This window comes from Bacillus rossius, assembly GCF_032445375.1.
Source record: "Bacillus rossius redtenbacheri isolate Brsri chromosome 4 unlocalized genomic scaffold, Brsri_v3 Brsri_v3_scf4_2, whole genome shotgun sequence".
NCBI lineage: Eukaryota > Metazoa > Arthropoda > Insecta > Phasmatodea > Bacillidae > Bacillus > Bacillus rossius.
In genome coordinates, this window is record NW_026962011.1 from 50,052,785 (window position 1) to 50,072,155 (window position 19,371).

The 19,371-nt window shown below is 48.1% G+C and overlaps 1 protein-coding gene across 3 annotated transcripts; it reads left to right on the plus strand.

Moving 5' to 3' along the window:
* On the plus strand, positions 1-18,308 carry LOC134542380 (D-altritol 5-dehydrogenase-like). 3 transcript variants are annotated; one of them, XM_063386567.1, is made up of 9 exons: positions 1-197; positions 325-454; positions 2,672-2,829; positions 4,909-5,036; positions 6,708-6,874; positions 7,621-7,818; positions 15,737-15,920; positions 17,753-17,860; positions 17,970-18,308. In XM_063386567.1, exons 3-9 carry the CDS (start codon positions 2,680-2,682, stop codon positions 18,091-18,093), a joined length of 1,059 nt encoding a protein of 352 aa, XP_063242637.1. In that variant the 5' UTR covers positions 1-197; positions 325-454; positions 2,672-2,679; the 3' UTR covers positions 18,094-18,308. The 3 variants fall into 3 exon arrangements, with proteins under 3 accessions (XP_063242637.1, XP_063242636.1, XP_063242638.1); XM_063386566.1 differs by having other exon boundaries at positions 1-454; XM_063386568.1 differs by lacking the exon at positions 325-454 and having other exon boundaries at positions 30-197.
* Positions 18,309-19,371: the final 1,063 nt, after the last annotated feature.

Here is a 19,371-nt window from a genome sequence, read left to right on the forward strand (position 1 = left end):
GTTGGTCGTTAGCTCTCCCGCCGGTTCAGTTGGCAAACGAGCTGACTAGGCGAGAAGTGGACGCTGTGGTTAGCGTCAGAGGTGACCTTCGAGTGCGGTCGTCTAGCTTCCTCCTAGCAATCAGCATCTCGGCAGTCTCTAGCATCTCGGCAGTCTTCTGCGCCGCAGCGATCCAGCTCGACGTGCACAGCTTCCAGGTTGTACGAACAGGCAACGGCTGTTCGCTAGGGGCACGCAAATTTCACGAAAAAAATTCCGAGACTCGCTGAAAGTTAAAACACTGCAGCACCGTCTGTGTTTCTTAATTGGGCGAGTTTCTTACAGGTCGACGTAGATTTTCACAACACCAATCACCGTGAGCCAGTGCGGAAGCAAACAAGTCCTGATTGGCCCGGTCAAATAAGGCATTGACTTATCTCGCAGACGGCCGCCAATCACGAGGAAGAAACCACAGGTACGGGTACACTTTGTTGCAGTCTAATAGGCGCTCAGATTTATTCGCGAAAAATGCCTTGCCCCTACTGATGAGTCACAAGTGCGCGCTGCGCTTGTGTTCGTAATTATTACTTAAGTTTCATACCTAGTTCAGCTATCTCTACAAGTAAATTATGTAATTACTGTATTACTCTTAAGCTGCGTTTTAGTAAGGTTATTAGTAGAGACCCGGAAAATTCGCGGGTTCATTTCGTGTTATGCTAAAATTCCAACAATTATACCCTAGTGCTGCTCATGCCATTGGTTCACTGTTAATCTGGAGGACTGGCGGCCAATTAGAGACCCTCACTCATAGAAGTGTCGAATCACAGGCCACCCAGTCGAGACGACTCACAAGTCAGCAGCCAATGAACAGTTGGCATTTGCCCGAGTGTGTAGAGGGTATTGGAGTCTATCCTGGAGGTCATTGAACCCGCGAATTTTTCGGGTCTCTAGTTATTAGTATACAGTTTATTTAATTTTAAATGATGTTTTGTGTGGTTATTTGTTATTCTAGTTTCTGCTAAACTTTCGGACTGCGAATTACCGTAGATAAGCCGGGGTAAAATTTGTGATTAATATTACTTTGTTTGTGAACCGGAGGACATTTTTAGTTTCTGACATATTAATAAAAAGCAGGCAAAAATGATAACATCAATGAAGTATGATTTTCAAGTCATGTAGCTTCCCATCAATCATTCACATTTTTGTTTTGCACAATAACACATTTAATAATTACAAATTTCAAATCACGAAGAAATAAAATACATTATATTATAGGCTTAGAATGATTCTCAGACAACAGGTCAAATTTAATTTATAATTTAATTTTATAATAAGAGTAGATACACATACCAAATATCAAATCAGTTATTAATGTCAAAGCAATTAATGTAAACACGTAAAAATAAATATTTTATTTTCCATAAATAAATAGCTATTTTAGTCACCCCTTTATCGGTATTTAAGTACTGTTTTCAACTTGTCTAGCGATCAAAGGAGACGAGCTTATTCTTATATAGTTTGTAGTGTGCCCGCACATCACCTAACTTATTGAAACAACAAACCTAATCAATATAAAATATTTTCATTTTCATAAGTTTTCATAAAAGATAAACTGTATTTTCCAAAACTTTAGTGTCATATAAGATGTCACACATTCGGCTTGAAGCAGTTAACTATCACACTTTCTTGTCTGCACACGCAAACAGATACCGTATGCACATCGTGACAAGTAAAAATCGTTTATTCTTAACCAGACAGATTCTGTTACGATATAATAATCATCGTGCAAGTTGAGCTCGGTATTGCAGTTGGATGCATGTTGGTTTTCGGTGTGGTCGGTTCTTGGTAAAGTCCCGGTTAAGGTATGGGTGTGAATTTGCATAGTATAAATTTGTCACAAGAATGACAAAGTCAACGTGATGCGCAGTGGCTGAGTGGTCACAACACTCGTCTCATTGCAAGTCGACCGGGTTTAGATTCCCGGCGGGGTCGAAATCGGATTTTCGCAAGTGGTGAAAGTGGTGGACGTACTCGAGGCTCGTGAGTTTTCTCAGGGTGCTCCTGTTTCCCCAAACAATTCATTCCGACGCTGCTCCGTACCCCATCTCTTATCACCTCACGCATTGCTCAGGCTGGCCGCAACAACAGGTCTGTACCTGTTCCATCCATGCAGTGCCTGCTTCAGGCGGTTAACATCATGTCGATTGTCACTTAAATGGCAAAGTCAATACAAAAAACAAATATCAATTAAACACACAAAAAAAAAGTTTGGGTAACACTGTCCTTGCAAGGTGTCCTCGCCATCATAATCCCCTCCACGCAGCAACGGTGTCAAATCTAGCCAGGACATCGCCGTGTGGCGGTGTAGTGACCTCGGCGCGCTCGTGTGAACCAGGCGCGGGCATGCAGGGCAGCATGAAGGTGTTGTTGTGAACCAGGCAGCATGAAGGTGTTGTTGTGAACCAGGCGCGGGCATGCCGGGCAACATGAAGGTGTTGTTGTGAACCAGGCAGCATGAAGGTGTTGTTGTGAACCAGGCAGCATGAAGGTGTTGTTGTGAACCAGGCAGCATGAAGGTGTTGTTGTGAACCAGGCGCGGGCATGCCGGGCAGCATGAAGGTGTTGTTGTGAACCAGGCAGCATGAAGGTGTTGTTGTGAACCAGGCAGCATGAAGGTGTTGTTGTGAACCAGGCGCGGGCATGGCGGGCAGCATGAAGGCGGTGCAGTGGGACGCGCGCAGCTCGCAGCTGCAGCTGCAGCAGCTGCCGGTGCCAGCGCCGCCCGACGACCACGTGCTGGTCAAGGTGGCCTACTCGGGCATCTGCGGCACCGACCTGCACGTCATCGAGGTCAGTCCCAGCGTGAGATCGGGAGACTGGAGTAGGCGCCAGAAGTGATGACTCCGGAGGGCTAAGGGAGCATCCAACTTGCTGGTGAGCTGAGTGGAGTAGGGGGCCGGAGGTGGTGCATAAACTGAGATGAGTAGCCTCAGTCCCTTTGCATAGCCAAAAGCTCTAACGCTCTTCCTGGTTGCGTATGCGGCGTATCCGCATCCACGCCCGTGGGGGCCCCAGGGCGGTAGGGCTTATTGCTAAGAGCGCTGGGTTACCAAAGAAAAGGGGGGGAAACCCTTATTTGTGACTTATGTCCGCCTCGCCAAGGAGATCACACGCGGTGTGCGACCTCCTTGGCCGACCCTCCCGGAGCGCTCACTGAGGCAGAGTCGCGCGCCCCGACTGTTTCCATCTCCCGAGGATCCCGTTCGGTGGTGCGACTTCGTGGTCGGGATTTATAAATAATAATTTTATAAGAATACATACATTTTGACAATTTTAGAATATATTAATAGTCGCTAACCTAATATAAAAACTTTTATTTTTACACGCTTTATATTAGCTTCACCTGTATGTTTGTTTGCATGTTTGTAACCGACTCCTTTGGGTGCGATTTTGACCCACTTTAAACGGCCAGATTTCATTGAAACTTTGTAGATTTATCGAGGACCGATGACAATACACTAATTTGATAAGATTATTCCATTAATCAATTTGCAAAATAAGATTTTTGTCAATTTATATAATTTTTAAGATATTATCGAAATGATAAAACTTCTACTCATATCTGTCAATTAAATATTTATAACTATTAACACCATGCACCCCACGCTTTTTTTTAAAATAAAATACATTATTTTATTATTTACGCTATTATTAATTTATATTTATAAAAAAAATTACACTATTCTTAATTCAAATTTGTTTTCTATTTTTTAGTTTGGTTTTCTACATAAAGCGTGTTTTTTTAGTTTTTTAAACTATTATTTATTATATAAAATCTCCTAGATGTGATAAAACGTACCCTCCAATATATATATATATATATATATATATATATATATATATATATATATATATATAAAATTTGTTAACAGCAATAAATAGCCTGTAAGAACACAGATTGAGTGACTCAATGTCAGTGAATGTTAGGATTCTCTGTCGTAGAGTGGTGGGAGATAATAAGAAGGGGAAACTGTCCGTGACATCACAGCAGTGGCCGAAGGGCACCGCGTAGCATTTATCCTCCTCCCCCCCCCCCCCCTCGCCCCCCCCTCCCGCTCTTTGAGGTTTGTTTGTATATAGAATTCTCGACTACGTGTGGCTTGGCATAAACATTTTGCACATAATATTTAAACATCAACTGTGACAATTTACAAACACGCATTTTCTAAATTTTAAGGAAGGAATGAGAATTTAATTTACATCAACTGATTTACTGATTTAGATAGTGCCATTGGCACCGTAAGTCAAAGCCCAAAGATGAATACTTGATGCAGGAATTGAAACAGTTACGTACAGCTGATATTCAGCCTTTTAAATAGCACTTTGGATAATATGAATCCTACAAGCTTCATCTTATTAACCAGACGATAGATATAGGTTAGTTATGTATACACTGTACCATTAAATTTAAGTAAAGCTTTTATTTAACGATAAATTATGACTTTTCTTCAAATACTGCAATAGTTCTTCAAATTACAAATAAATATGCTTTCAGGCAGGAAGGTATAGATTCATTAATATAAAGTTAGTTTGAGTGAATAAAATTAATAGCAAAATAGGATTAGTAACAATAAAATACTATATACAAACGTTTAGTTACAATACCCTATGGACCACAAAGCAGTTAGCAAAAGACACAAAGTAAAGAAACGAGTGTGTGTCGATACTTCAGTTATAAAGTCGATACTTCAAAAAAAAAAGAAGCGATTATGTGTCGAAACTTCAATATACTTCAATAGTAAAGAAGCAAGTATGTCGATACTTCAATGGTAGAGAAGATAGTGTGTATCGATACTTCAATAGTAAAGAAACGCGTATGTGTTGACGTGGGCATATAGACGTGATGCTTCTAACTTTCGTTTGTTTCAGGGTTCATTCCCGGCCAGGAATAACGCACCTGTGACCTTGGGCCATGAGTTCAGTGGCGTGGTGCAAGCCGTGGGAAGCAATGTCACCAGCATCAAAGTCGGCGACAAGGTTTCGATTGATCCAAACAGGTACGTATCAAACGTGACTCGTTACTTTTGAATAATCGGAGATAACACTGGGGACGCCTCTGACACAAACTACTTAGGCATAAAGTTACACCATGGGCTATGGTTTCCATGTACCTATCGATGGCTTTGTGCACAAACATTTTTTGTCCACTTTTATAGTTTCGATATATACTGACTTGAATATTCATGAACACCTTTGTACGAGTGCGTGTAGTAAAAACACTAAAATAACACCTAAAATTTTCCAGACCTAATGTTTAGTTGGATGGACACAAGCTTAAAAAATGACTTTGATGATTTAGGAACTCCGAAAGTTCAAAATCAACCAAAATGTAAATACAACCTTTTTTGCGCTTATCCATCGATATCTTATACGAAAGTTTGATGCGTGCTAAGAAAATCTGATAAATATCTCTGACAAGCAAGGTTAGAGATAGATTTTTTTAAATTGAGCTTTGCGTCCCGTCAACACCAGAGTCATTTAGCGCGGGATCACACGAAACAAATCAGTGACGTCGGGTAAAGAATCGCCCATGGTCTATTGAAAGACTCAGTCCACCTCAGCATATGCGTGAGGTTATTTCGGCAAGCCATGCAAGGAGTTAACAAGAAGCTAGCAAAATTGTTACATTAAACACCCAATGGTTTTGGAACCGTCGACTGGTCATGCTCTCGCCTCCAACCAAAGGGATCCAGGTCCGATCTCTGGCTGCGTCACATCCGGAATTTTCTCGAGTGGGTAAGGTGATGGATTTTGCCGTGATCCGGTGAAATTTCATCGGGGTACTCCCCTTTACCACCACTTCATTCAGTCAATGCTCCTTTATCATATCATAACCCTCGTCGTCTCCAATGACCAAAAAGTCAACAAGAGCTCGAATTATTGCATTACATCATGATTTTGTATAAAACATTTTTGTATTATATCCTGGAGGTGCATTATTGATGTTAAAACTTATATTCGCGTGTTACAGTTGTAGTCGGTCGAACTATCTTGTGCGACCAAATACGTCGGATTTGAATTGCCTTAAACAAAGAGTCTGATAATGCGTCAACGGAGATATCATGTCTGTACGTGTTTGTCGCGCAGTATTTGTTTTGTTTTGCCTGTGACGTCATTGTACCAGTGTAGGAGCATGCACGTGATTGTTACAAAATTATTCGCGATGCGATCATGCTATAAACTTGTGAATTAGGTATATGTTCTGTAACCATTTTACTACTCTGCGTGAACATTGTATCAAAGATATTGGTAGTTCAATTGCATATTAATATGAAATTGTTAGGGGCAGGCATTTTTCGCGAATAAATCTGAGCGCCTATTAGACTGCAACAAAGTATACCCGTAACGATGGTTTCTTCCTTGTGATTGGCGGCCGTCTGCGAGATAAGTCAATGCCTTATTTGACCGGGCCAATCAGGACTTGTTTGCTTCCGCACTGACTCACGGTGATTGGTGTTGTAAAATTCTACATTGACCTGAAAGAAACTCACCCAATTAAGAAACGCAGACGATGCTACAGTGTTTTAACTTTCAGCTAGTCTCGGAATCTTTTCGCGAAATTTGAATGCCCCGTAGAAATTGTGAATTCATCCTGACGTTTCCACGGCGCGAACCCGAACTGCGCATTTCTCTGGTCTTTATTACACGGGGATTGTCTTCCTTCGCAGCGGCTGCGACAAGTGCAAGGTGTGCCACGACGGGAACTACCACTTCTGCGAGACGGGCGGCATCAACAACACCATCGGGCTGTGGCGCGACGGGGGCTGGGCAGAGTTCTGCTCGGCTCCTGAGACACAGGTCCTCAAACTGCCCGACATCATCACGCTGAAGCAAGGTGAGGAGTCCCCTCCGAGGAGTTGTCCCTCCAGCACTTCCGTCCCCTCCCACTGGATGTCGCCTGTGCGAGGCCTGGCATCGGCTTGTCCCGTCAGATGGCATCAGGTCAGCTCACTGCACTTCCCGACCTGGACTTCTCGGTGTGTTCCCCTTTCACCTCACTCATCCGCACCGTCGTAACTTCAGCGTTTTCAACTCCAGCGACCACGATTTTGACAAGACGTCGAGTTTCAAGCCTCCTTTAATTCCAACGGCTTTACTGTTGTTTATTCCTGAGTGCAAGGTTTGTAAAAATCTGTGTAATTTTCTTGTCAATGCACTGTTGACCGCTTTCAACTAGATTTTTTTTTCAATCAGGCTAACATCAAGGGATTTTTGCAAATTTTACTAATACATTCGTAAATTCATGGCTACTGAGTTTACTTTGCTTTATCATAATGCCAGAAGAATTTTCCTGGATAACCCACAGTACACACACTCTCTTCTGTCTTCCACGTGCCTGTTCCGCGTGTCTAATTTGGAACAAAGATCTCAGAAACTTGAAATCCAGCGAAATTTAAATGAAAACATAGTTATCTGGAACCAGGTACTAAAAAATATTCTTTGTTTATTTGAGGTATTGTACGTTGAAAAGTCCGCAAATTTACTACAATTTTTAAACAATGAACTGACGTGTCAAGCTTGCAAAATGGCACCAATGTGTTTTCTTTTGACCTCTTATACAGTTTCCAATGATGTGCGCAGCTTGCCTGATGGAGCCCCTGTCGTGCCTGTGTCATGGCTTGGACCTGGTGGGGCCCATGCCGGTGGGGTCCGCTATACTCATCCAGGGGGCGGGCATCATCGGCAACCTGTGGGCCTGCGCGCTGCACCACCAGGGACACAGGAAGGTCATCGTCAGCGAGCCGAGTGAGGCGCGCAGGAAGGCGCTCCACAAGCTAGGCGAGTATCAGCCGCGTGTTCCGGGGAACGATCGAAATGTTTATTGGGTGGAAGATCCTGAACCTTCTCAATTTCAATACTTTTCTGAACGTAGCAAAAAGCACGGGGGTCAAAAAAAAATTTCACACAAACCCAGAAATCAAGCAAAGTTTATTGCTGCAATGACATTCATTTTAAAAAAAATGCGACTGTGAAGACAAAGAATTGTGCAAACAATTATGCAGAAGGAATTAAATCAATGATAACTAGAGTCCCGGAAATTTCGAGGATTCCTCTGGCCTCAGGAGAGAATTCAAAGTTATAGGTGTGCTCTACCCATGTTTACTTTCCCATTGGTTGATTTCTTAGCGAGAACATTTTTATTCTTGTTATTTGGCACTACCTGATTCGCTTACTTCTCTCCTAGCTGGACATCGTTGGCTCACGGTCGTAGAGGGGCGTGTCCAAATAACTGCGGTCCAATCATGAACACAGTGCGACAGTGTGGAGGTTTGCATTCTAGCTTGCGACTAAATGAATGCGCGAAAATTCCGTGACTCTAATGATAACACATAAACATATCGAAATAGAAGGAGTCATTGAACAGACGAAAATGAGGACAATCTACAAACTGCTTGTTCAGGCTTTTTTTTTCCTTCCTTTCATATGATACTAAGTAACAGAGTTAAAATATATATACGGATGGACTTGTAGTGTGCAAGTTGTAACATTATTAACTAAGAGGGATGTGATGCTCTCTAGTGACGAGAAAGCGAGGAAGAGACGAGGGGTTATAGATAATAATTTTCTGCACATGGGAGTAAATATATCAACAACACGACGTAACGGTGCAGCTTCATTTTTTCTTCTTTGTCATGCAAAAATGATTTAACCATCTCAAGCCCATATGGAGATTTGACCCAACAAAATACTTTATATTTCCACTAATTTAATTTATTTTTTATAATTAAAATTATGATGTTTTTACATTTATTATGGTATTAAGAAACATTAGCCATAAGTACTTATTTTCTGCATTTATATAAACAACATTTCTTATCCAAATGAATATTTAATAATTTATTTGGCACTTTGATATATCATGGCCTTTTAAAGGCTTCAAAAATATTGCAAATTGAATGTCTGAATAAGAGCTGTAAACATGTCTTAACAAAATGAGATTCAACTAAGGAAGGGAATAAAATCGCTGGAGCTCCTGTTCCAGAGGATTCCTGAATTCAAACATGCTTTCTTATTGTGCACACACTATATTATTTATATTTTTTCAAGAAAGGAGTTCTTCTTTCTTGTTGTAAGTTGCGGGCTCTGTCACGGCCATCAGCCTCAGCTCGCAGTCCAGAGTGGACGGGCGGGACTGGGGACTGACAGTGGTCCAGTGTGCTCTCACGGCCATCAGCCCCAGCTCGCAGTCCAGAGTGGCTGGGCAGGACTGGGGACTGACAGTGGTCCAGTGTGCTCTCACGGCCATCAGCCTCAGCTCGCAGTCCAGAGTGGCTGGGCAGGACTGGGGACTGACAGTGGTCCAGTGTGCTCTCACGGCCATCAGCCCCAGCTCGCAGTGCAGAGTGGACGGGCAGGACTGGGGACTGACAGTGGTCCAGTGTGCTCTCACGGCCATCAGCCTCAGCTCGCAGTGCAGAGTGGCTGGGCAGGACTGGGGACTGACAGTGGTCCAGTGTGCTCTCACGGCCATCAGCCTCAGCTCGCAGTCCAGAGTGGCTGGGCAGGACTGGCGACTGACAGTGGTCCAGTGTGCTCTCACGGCCATCAGCCCCAGCTCGCAGTGCAGAGTGGACGGGCAGGACTGGCGACTGACAGTGGTCCAGTGTGCTCTCACAGCCATCAGCCCCAGCTCGCAGTCCAGAGTGGACGGGCAGGACTGGGGACTGACAGTGGTCCAGTGTGCTCTCACGGCCATCAGCCCCAGCTCGCAGTCCAGAGTGGACGGGCAGGACTGGGGACTGACAGTGGTCCAGTGTGCTCTCACGGCCATCAGCCTCAGCTCGCAGTCCAGAGTGGCTGGGCAGGACTGGCGACTGACAGTGGTCCAGTGTGCTCTCACGGCCATCAGCCCCAGCTCGCAGTGCAGAGTGGACGGGCAGGACTGGCGACTGACAGTGGTCCAGTGTGCTCTCACGGCCATCAGCCTCAGCTCGCAGTCCAGAGTGGCTGGGCAGGACTGGGGACTGACAGTGGTCCAGTGTGCTCTCACGGCCATCAGCCTCAGCTCGCAGTCCAGAGTGGCTGGGCAGGACTGGCGACTGACAGTGGTCCAGTGTGCTCTCACGGCCATCAGCCTCAGCTCGCAGTCCAGAGTGGACGGGCAGGACTGGGGACTGACAGTGGTCCAGTGTGCTCTCACGGCCATCAGCCTCAGCTCGCAGTCCAGAGTGGCTGGGCAGGACTGGCGACTGACAGTGGTCCAGTGTGCTCTCACGGCCATCAGCCCCAGCTCGCAGTCCAGAGTGGACGGGCAGGACTGGGGACTGACAGTGGTCCAGTGTGCTCTCACGGCCATCAGCCTCAGCTCGCAGTCCAGAGTGGACGGGCAGGACTGGGGACTGACAGTGGTCCAGTGTGCTCTCACGGCCATCAGCCCCAGCTCGCAGTCCAGAGTGGCTGGGCAGGACTGGCGACTGACAGTGGTCCAGTGTGCTCTCACGGCCATCAGCCCCAGCTCGCAGTCCAGAGTGGACGGGCAGGACTGGGGACTGACAGTGGTCCAGTGTGCTCTCACGGCCATCAGCCTCAGCTCGCAGTCCAGAGTGGCTGGGCAGGACTGGCGACTGACAGTGGTCCAGTGTGCTCTCACGGCCATCAGCCCCAGCTCGCAGTCCAGAGTGGACGGGCAGGACTGGGGACTGACAGTGGTCCAGTGTGCTCTCACGGCCATCAGCCTCAGCTCGCAGTCCAGAGTGGCTGGGCAGGACTGGCGACTGACAGTGGTCCAGTGTGCTCTCACGGCCATCAGTCCCAGCTCGCAGTGCAGAGTGGACGGGCAGGACTGGCGACTGACAGTGGTCCAGTGTGCTCTCACGGCCATCAGCCTCAGCTCGCAGTCCAGAGTGGCTGGGCAGGACTGGGGACTGACAGTGGTCCAGTGTGCTCTCACGGCCATCAGCCTCAGCTCGCAGTCCAGAGTGGCTGGGCAGGACTGGCGACTGACAGTGGTCCAGTGTGCTCTCACGGCCATCAGCCTCAGCTCGCAGTCCAGAGTGGACGGGCAGGACTGGGGACTGACAGTGGTCCAGTGTGCTCTCACGGCCATCAGCCCCAGCTCGCAGTGCAGAGTGGACGGGCGGGACTGGGGACTGACAGTGGTCCAGTGTGTTCTCACGGCCATCAGCCCCAGCTCGCAGTGCAGAGTGGACGGGCGGGACTGGGGACTGACAGTGGTCCAGTGTGCTCTCACGGCCATCAGCCCCAGCTCGCAGTGCAGAGTGGACGGGCGGGACTGGGGACTGACAGTGGTCCAGTGTGCTCTCACGGCCATCAGCCCCAGCTCGCAGTCCAGAGTGGACGGGCAGGACTGGGGACTGACAGTGGTCCAGTGTGCTCTCACGGCCATCAGCCTCAGCTCGCAGTGCAGAGTGGACGGGCAGGACTGGGGACTGACAGTGGTCCAGTGTGCTCTCACGGCCATCAGCCTCAGCTCGCAGTGCAGAGTGGACGGGCAGGACTGGGGACTGACAGTGGTCCAGTGTGCTCTCACGGCCATCAGCCTCAGCTCGCAGTCCAGAGTGGCTGGGCAGGACTGGGGACTGACAGTGGTCCAGTGTGCTCTCACGGCCATCAGCCTCAGCTCGCAGTGCAGAGTGGACGGGCAGGACTGGGGACTGACAGTGGTCCAGTGTGCTCTCACGGCCATCAGCCTCAGCTCGCAGTCCAGAGTGGCTGGGCAGGACTGGGGACTGACAGTGGTCCAGTGTGCTCTCACGGCCATCAGCCTCAGCTCGCAGTGCAGAGTGGACGGGCAGGACTGGGGACTGACAGTGGTCCAGTGTGCTCTCACGGCCATCAGCCTCAGCTCGCAGTCCAGAGTGGCTGGGCAGGACTGGGGACTGACAGTGGTCCAGTTTGCTCTCACGGCCATCAGCCTCAGCTCCCAGTGCAGAGTGGCTGGGCAGGACTGGGGACTGACAGTGGTCCAGTGTGCTCTCACGGCCATCAGCCTCAGCTCGCAGTCCAGAGTGGCTGGGCAGGACTGGGGACTGACAGTGGTCCAGTGTGCTCTCACGGCCATCAGCCTCAGCTCCCAGTGCAGAGTGGCTGGGCAGGACTGGGGACTGACAGTGGTCCAGTGTGCTCTCACGGCCATCAGCCTCAGCTCGCAGTCCAGAGTGGCTGGGCAGGACTGGGGACTGACAGTGGTCCAGTGTGCTCTCACGGCCATCAGCCTCAGCTCGCAGTGCAGAGTGGACGGGCGGGACTGGCGACTGACAGTGGTCCAGTGTGCTCTCACGGCCATCAGCCCCAGCTCGCAGTGCAGAGTGGACGGGCGGGACTGGGGACTGACAGTGGTCCAGTGTGCTCTCACGGCCATCAGCCTCAGCTCGCAGTCCAGAGTGGCTGGGCAGGACTGGGGACTGACAGTGGTCCAGTGTGCTCTCACGGCCATCAGCCTCAGCTCGCAGTCCAGAGTGGCTGGGCAGGACTGGGGACTGACAGTGGTCCAGTGTGCTCTCACGGCCATCAGCCCCAGCTCGCAGTGCAGAGTGGACGGGCGGGACTGGGGACTGACAGTGGTCCAGTGTGCTCTCACGGCCATCAGCCTCAATTCGCAGTCCAGAGTGGCTGGGCAGGACTGGGGACTGACAGTGGTCCAGTGTGCTCTCACGGCCATCAGCCTCAGCTCGCAGTCCAGAGTGGCTGGGCAGGACTGGGGACTGACAGTGGTCCAGTGTGCTCTCACGGCCATCAGCCTCAGCTCGCAGTCCAGAGTGGCTGGGCAGGACTGGGGACTGACAGTGGTCCAGTGTGCTCTCACGGCCATCAGCCTCAGCTCGCAGTTCAGAGTGGCTGGGCAGGACTGGGGACTGACAGTGGTCCAGTGTGCTCTCACGGTCATCAGCCCCAGCTCGCAGTGCAGAGTGGACGGGCAGGACTGGGGACTGACAGTGGTCCAGTGTGCTCTCACGGCCATCAGCCTCAGCTCGCAGTCCAGAGTGGCTGGGCAGGACTGGGGACTGACAGTGGTTCAGTGTGCTCTCACGGCCATCAGCCTCAGCTCGCAGTGCAGAGTGGACGGGCAGGACTGGGGACTGACAGTGGTCCAGTGTGCTCTCACGGCCATCAGCCTCAGCTCGCAGTGCAGAGTGGACGGGCAGGACTGGGGACTGACAGTGGTCCAGTGTGCTCTCACGGCCATCAGCCTCAGCTCGCAGTTCAGAGTGGCTGGGCAGGACTGGGGACTGACAGTGGTCCAGTGTGCTCTCACGGCCATCAGCCTCAGCTCGCAGTGCAGAGTGGACGGGCAGGACTGGGGACTGACAGTGGTCCAGTGTGCTCTCACGGCCATCAGCCTCAGCTCGCAGTTCAGAGTGGCTGGGCAGGACTGGGGACTGACAGTGGTCCAGTGTGCTCTCACGGCCATCAGCCTCAGCTCGCAGTGCAGAGTGGACGGGCAGGACTGGGGACTGACAGTGGTCCAGTGTGCTCTCACGGCCATCAGCCTCAGCTCGCAGTGCAGAGTGGCTGGGCAGGACTGGGGACTGACAGTGGTCCAGTGTGCTCTCACGGCCATCAGCCTCAGCTCGCAGTCCAGAGTGGCTGGGCAGGACTGGGGACTGACAGTGGTCCAGTGTGGTCTCACGGCCATCAGCCTCAGCTCGCAGTCCAGAGTGGCTGGGCAGGACTGGGGACTGACAGTGGTCCAGTGTGCTCTCACGGCCATCAGCCCCAGCTCGCAGTGCAGAGTGGACGGGCAGGACTGGGGACTGACAGTGGTCCAGTGTGCTCTCACGGCCATCAGCCTCAGCTCGCAGTCCAGAGTGGACGGGCAGGACTGGGGACTGACAGTGGTCCAGTGTGCTCTCACGGCCATCAGCCTCAGCTCGCAGTTCAGAGTGGCTGGGCAGGACTGGGGACTGACAGTGGTCCAGTGTGCTCTCACGGCCATCAGCCCCAGCTCGCAGTGCAGAGTGGACGGGCAGGACTGGGGACTGACAGTGGTCCAGTGTGCTCTCACGGCCATCAGCCCCAGCTCGCAGTGCAGAGTGGACGGGCAGGACTGGCGACTGACAGTGGTCCAGTGTGCTCTCACGGCCATCAGCCCCAGCTCGCAGTGCAGAGTGGACGGGCAGGACTGGGGACTGACAGTGGTCCAGTGTGCTCTCACGGCCATCAGCCTCAGCTCGCAGTCCAGAGTGGACGGGCAGGACTGGGGACTGACAGTGGTCCAGTGTGCTCTCACGGCCATCAGCCTCAGCTCGCAGTTCAGAGTGGCTGGGCAGGACTGGGGACTGACAGTGGTCCAGTGTGCTCTCACGGCCATCAGCCCCAGCTCGCAGTGCAGAGTGGACGGGCAGGACTGGGGACTGACAGTGGTCCAGTGTGCTATCACGGCCATCAGCCCCAGCTCGCAGTGCAGAGTGGACGGGCAGGACTGGCGACTGACAGTGGTCCAGTGTGCTCTCACGGCCATCAGCCTCAGCTCGCAGTTCAGAGTGGCTGGGCAGGACTGGGGACTGACAGTGGTCCAGTGTGCTCTCACGGCCATCAGCCTCAGCTCGCAGTCCAGAGTGGCTGGGCAGGACTGGGGACTGACAGTGGTCCAGTGTGCTCTCACGGCCATCAGCCTCAGCTCGCAGTGCAGAGTGGCTGGGCGGGACTGGCGACTGACAGTGGTCCAGTGTGCTCTCACGGCCATCAGCCTCAGCTCGCAGTTCAGAGTGGCTGGGCAGGACTGGGGACTGACAGTGGTCCAGTGTGCTCTCACGGCCATCAGCCTCAGCTCGCAGTGCAGAGTGGCTGGGCGGGACTGGCGACTGACAGTGGTCCAGTGTGCTCTCACGGCCATCAGCCCCAGCTCGCAGTGCAGAGTGGACGGGCAGGACTGGGGACTGACAGTGGTCCAGTGTGCTCTCACGGCCATCAGCCCCAGCTCGCAGTGCAGAGTGGACGGGCAGGACTGGCGGTTGACAGTGGTCCAGTGTGCTCTCACGGCCATCAGCCTCAGCTCGCAGTTCAGAGTGGCTGGGCAGGACTGGGGACTGACAGTGGTCCAGTGTGCTCTCACGGCCATCAGCCTCAGCTCGCAGTTCAGAGTGGCTGGGCAGGACTGGGGACTGACAGTGGTCCAGTGTGCTCTCACGGCCATCAGCCTCAGCTCGCAGTGCAGAGTGGACGGGCAGGACTGGGGACTGACAGTGGTCCAGTGTGCTCTCACGGCCATCAGCCTCAGCTCGCAGTTCAGAGTGGCTGGGCAGGACTGGGGACTGACAGTGGTCCAGTGTGCTCTCACGGCCATCAGCCTCAGCTCGCAGTGCAGAGTGGCTGGGCAGGACTGGCGACTGACAGTGGTCCAGTGTGCTCTCACGGCCATCAGCCTCAGCTCGCAGTCCAGAGTGGCTGGGCAGGACTGGCGACTGACAGTGGTCCAGTGTGCTCTCACGGCCATCAGCCTCAGCTCGCAGTCCAGAGTGGCTGGGCAGGACTGGCGACTGACAGTGGTCCAGTGTGCTCTCACGGCCATCAGCCTCAGCTCGCAGTCCAGAGTGGCTGGGCAGGACTGGGGACTGACAGTGGTCCAGTGTGCTCTCACGGCCATCAGCCTCAGCTCGCAGTGCAGAGTGGACGGGCGGGACTGGGGACTGACAGTGGTGCAGTGTGCTCTCACGGCCATCAGCCTCAGCTCGCAGTTCAGAGTGGCTGGGCAGGACTGGGGACTGACAGTGGTCCAGTGTGCTCTCGTGCGCAGACACCGGCTACGAGATCGTCAGTCCGGGCGAGCTGCGGCAAAAGGGGCGCGACCCTGGCTGGGGCGTGGACTTCGTCATCGACTGCAGCGGCCACGCGCCGGCCATAGAGGAGGCCGTCAGCCTGCTCAGCTGCGGCGGGACGCTGTGCATCTTCGGCGTGGCGCCGCCCGACGCCAGGATCAGGTGCGGCGCAGCTGGTAACATCTTGGTGACGTTCCTGAACGTGTGTTATTAACCTGTACAATTGTATGGGGAATTTGCCGTGTCAAACATCTGGGCGGAGTAAATTTCGTTTTGCGGGCACGTATCACGACATGAGACCTCAGAGGCCACCTTAGATTGGGAAGCCTTCATTTCACAGACGAGAGAGCCACACCCGAAGTTCCCTGAAGTTCATGCTCGCTTTTTTTTTTTTTTTCGTTCTATCTCATTGTATAAACCGGTGTGGCATTAAATTTTGCGGTCGATTAGGATAGGTTAGCTACATTATAAATACTTTATAACATTGTGTATGGTTGGTTACATTAGGTTAGTATAGCTACATTAAAAATACTGTAAAATCATTTTTATGGTTTCTTAGCAAATACCTTTTAATATGTAGCTATCCAGGGCTAGGAAACCGTTTACATGGTTTCACAGTATCTTTAATGTAGCTATCCTAACCAAATCAACCGTCCAAAATGTTTTAAAGTATTTATAATGTAGCTAACCTAACCTAATTGACCATTAGTTATCATGAGTTACAATGAAAAAAAAATAAACCCGAAGATTCACGATCGGACGTTTGGCTCTCTCGTCTGTGAAAAGAAGACTTCCCCCTTAGATTAGTATTGGTCTATTTGTCTGTGTGCATCCTAGCCACTGAGTGTGTCAGCTACGATGATCTGTGCCGTTCCGAACACCCAAGAACGATTAACAAGTGACCTTAGACGGCAAAACTTTTGGCTGGTACAGTTTTTTTTTCCTATATTTGTTTAGGAACGAAGCAATCGCGTAGGAGAGGTGCCATATTTGTAAGCTGCATTTCCCTTTAAATTTCACCGATAAATGCTTAGTGTATTTTGGAAAGGCGATTAACCTCACCCTATGGTCTACTGGCCCATCCACTTCTAAATATCTAGTGGAACTGCCATTGAAAATTGAAAAGTAAATTTTTTGTGTTGGATCTCACTCTTGCTAAATGCTCTGCTGCCCCCATGTTGATTTTTCTGCTAACTTAAGTTTTTTAACGGAGAAAATATTTCAAATATGATATATAGGCTTTAATTGAATTGTATGTATCGCCCAGCTGTAAGAACACAAAATATAATTTTATGGAGTGGTACCATGACACACAGTAGTAAGACTAAAATAATTATTGTCCTATTTTCTTCAAATAGCACCTAACAAATATCTGGTGACGAAATTTGCAAAGAAAATAATATGCAATGCTTAGGTAGAATTTCTCACTCAACCTGTATGTACACACCCACACACCTACACTCTGACAATTTTCTTGTAGTCCTTTGTGTCAAACTGCTGATACGCGCACAGAAAATTATTGGGTTACGAATAATGATCGAATATTTCTTTAGACTTAGCTGCTGTGGCCAATGTGTTAGTCGTTAAGGAATGCCGATAGAAATTCATTGCAGATGATGTTACTACATTATGGTTTATTTGTTACTATGTAAACTTTTTCCTTTGTTATTTCCTGAACTTGAAGACATCACAAAATTATTACTATTTGAATGTTCTTAATTTATTTATTCTCAAATAAACTTACATCTGATTAGAACATATTTAACATTAGTTTTTTTTTCAGCCAATATTAAAAATCTCCAAGTATGATGTGGTCTTTAACAAGTATTTTTATGATTTATTAAATTCAACATAACTTATAATTATGCATTAGTAATTGAGATATGGATGATGTTTCATAATCATTCCAATAAATTGTAACGAACTTCATCGTTATTGACTTAGTTATAATGTCTTCCTTGTCAAATTTAAATAGTTGTTCTTTTTTTTTTTAGTGTATCACCATACCATCTCTACAAGAAGGAAATAAAAATCGTGTCAGTGAATACTAACCCGTATACCAGCAATAAAGCTATTGGACTGATAGAAGCAATGGGTGACAGGTAAAAGTCTATCATTTGTGCAATGTAGTTACTTACAATCATCTGTAATTATATTTCTCTCCCTAAACTTAAAAAAAAAAAAAAAAACTTTTTTTGTTTGTGATTCCAGATACTTGAGATTCGACCGAATTGGAGTCAAAACATTTCCACTGAGTCAGTTCGAAAATGCCATTGCAGAACTACGCAAAGGTGGAATATCTAAAGCAGTGTTCGAAGTCAACAAAATTATTTGAACTAAGAAACTAGAACGAACAGTGAATTCATGTTACAAATATTATCAAATATTATATGGTGGTTGTATATGTTAGGTTTTCAGCTTTGTATGTAAAGAAAATAATGAATATATATATATTTTTTTGTTTGAATTCAATTGTTTATTTCACGAGTATGTGGGAGTTATTTAGTCAAAAATCAAGTAAATAAAAATCAATAAAAACATATAAATAAATAACAGCTTGTTCTCGTTGTGTTTATGTATTCATCTTTTTGTCCTTTCTTGAGTCAATTCCAAACGTTCTCGCATTAAACAATTTTCGCTACGAATAAATTGAAGTTTATGCCTCTTCTTATTACTTAGCCTACTTATATCTTGGTACGACGATAGTAACGTCCTTACAACTCGTAGCTCAATTGACGATTAAATTAATTTTTAACTTGTTCTTGTGAAATTTACTAATTTCAACTAGGTACTCATAAGTAAAATTGTCTTTAATATTGGAACTCAATTCTATTGGTTCGAAATAACGCTTGCTTTATCTGGAATTCGTAAAAACCCGACTGGTCTTCGTAGAGGTTCAAACAAGACTAAAAATTTTAAACTAACGCTCTCGGATATTTGAAATTCTTCCTGGTGTGTACTGGCTAATCAACACAACTCTTACAAATTTACCATATAATCACAAATAATTTCATTTCAAAGTTCACTTCAAAGTTCAGATCAAAATTCACTTTCACACAGTATCAAAATTATAACCCAATCAAATCTGGTCATCTATAATAAGTATTCCACTGAGATTATTCAGTCATTAAATTAAAATTTACAAATATAAAAATCAGAAAATACAAAGGAGACTTTTAATTGGATATAAACAAAACTTGAAAATCAAAGATAAAGTATCCAACTAAGAAGTTAAATAAACAGTACTCAAACATAACTATAGAGGCTACACTCGGAATTGCAAAAATCAATTTGGAAGAAATTGTTTAGCAATTCCTTTATTATTCAAATAAGAAAAATGCTTATAGTGTAAATATTAGTAATAAATAAACCGGCATACAATTAGCTGGACTACCCTTTACGAACCCGTTTTCCCATATGTATAATATTTTTTGTCAAATGTGGAGATAGCCCTAATTAATATATTTAAGATTATTTTTAAAAATTAAAACAAACAAAAAAATAGACACCAGCACATTGTTGTCCGTTCGGAAGGAACAGTGTTACGAGCGCACTGGGAGGCAAGGCCCCGGTGTGGTCTGGGTTCCTGCTGGCCGTTGGCTCCCGGACCATC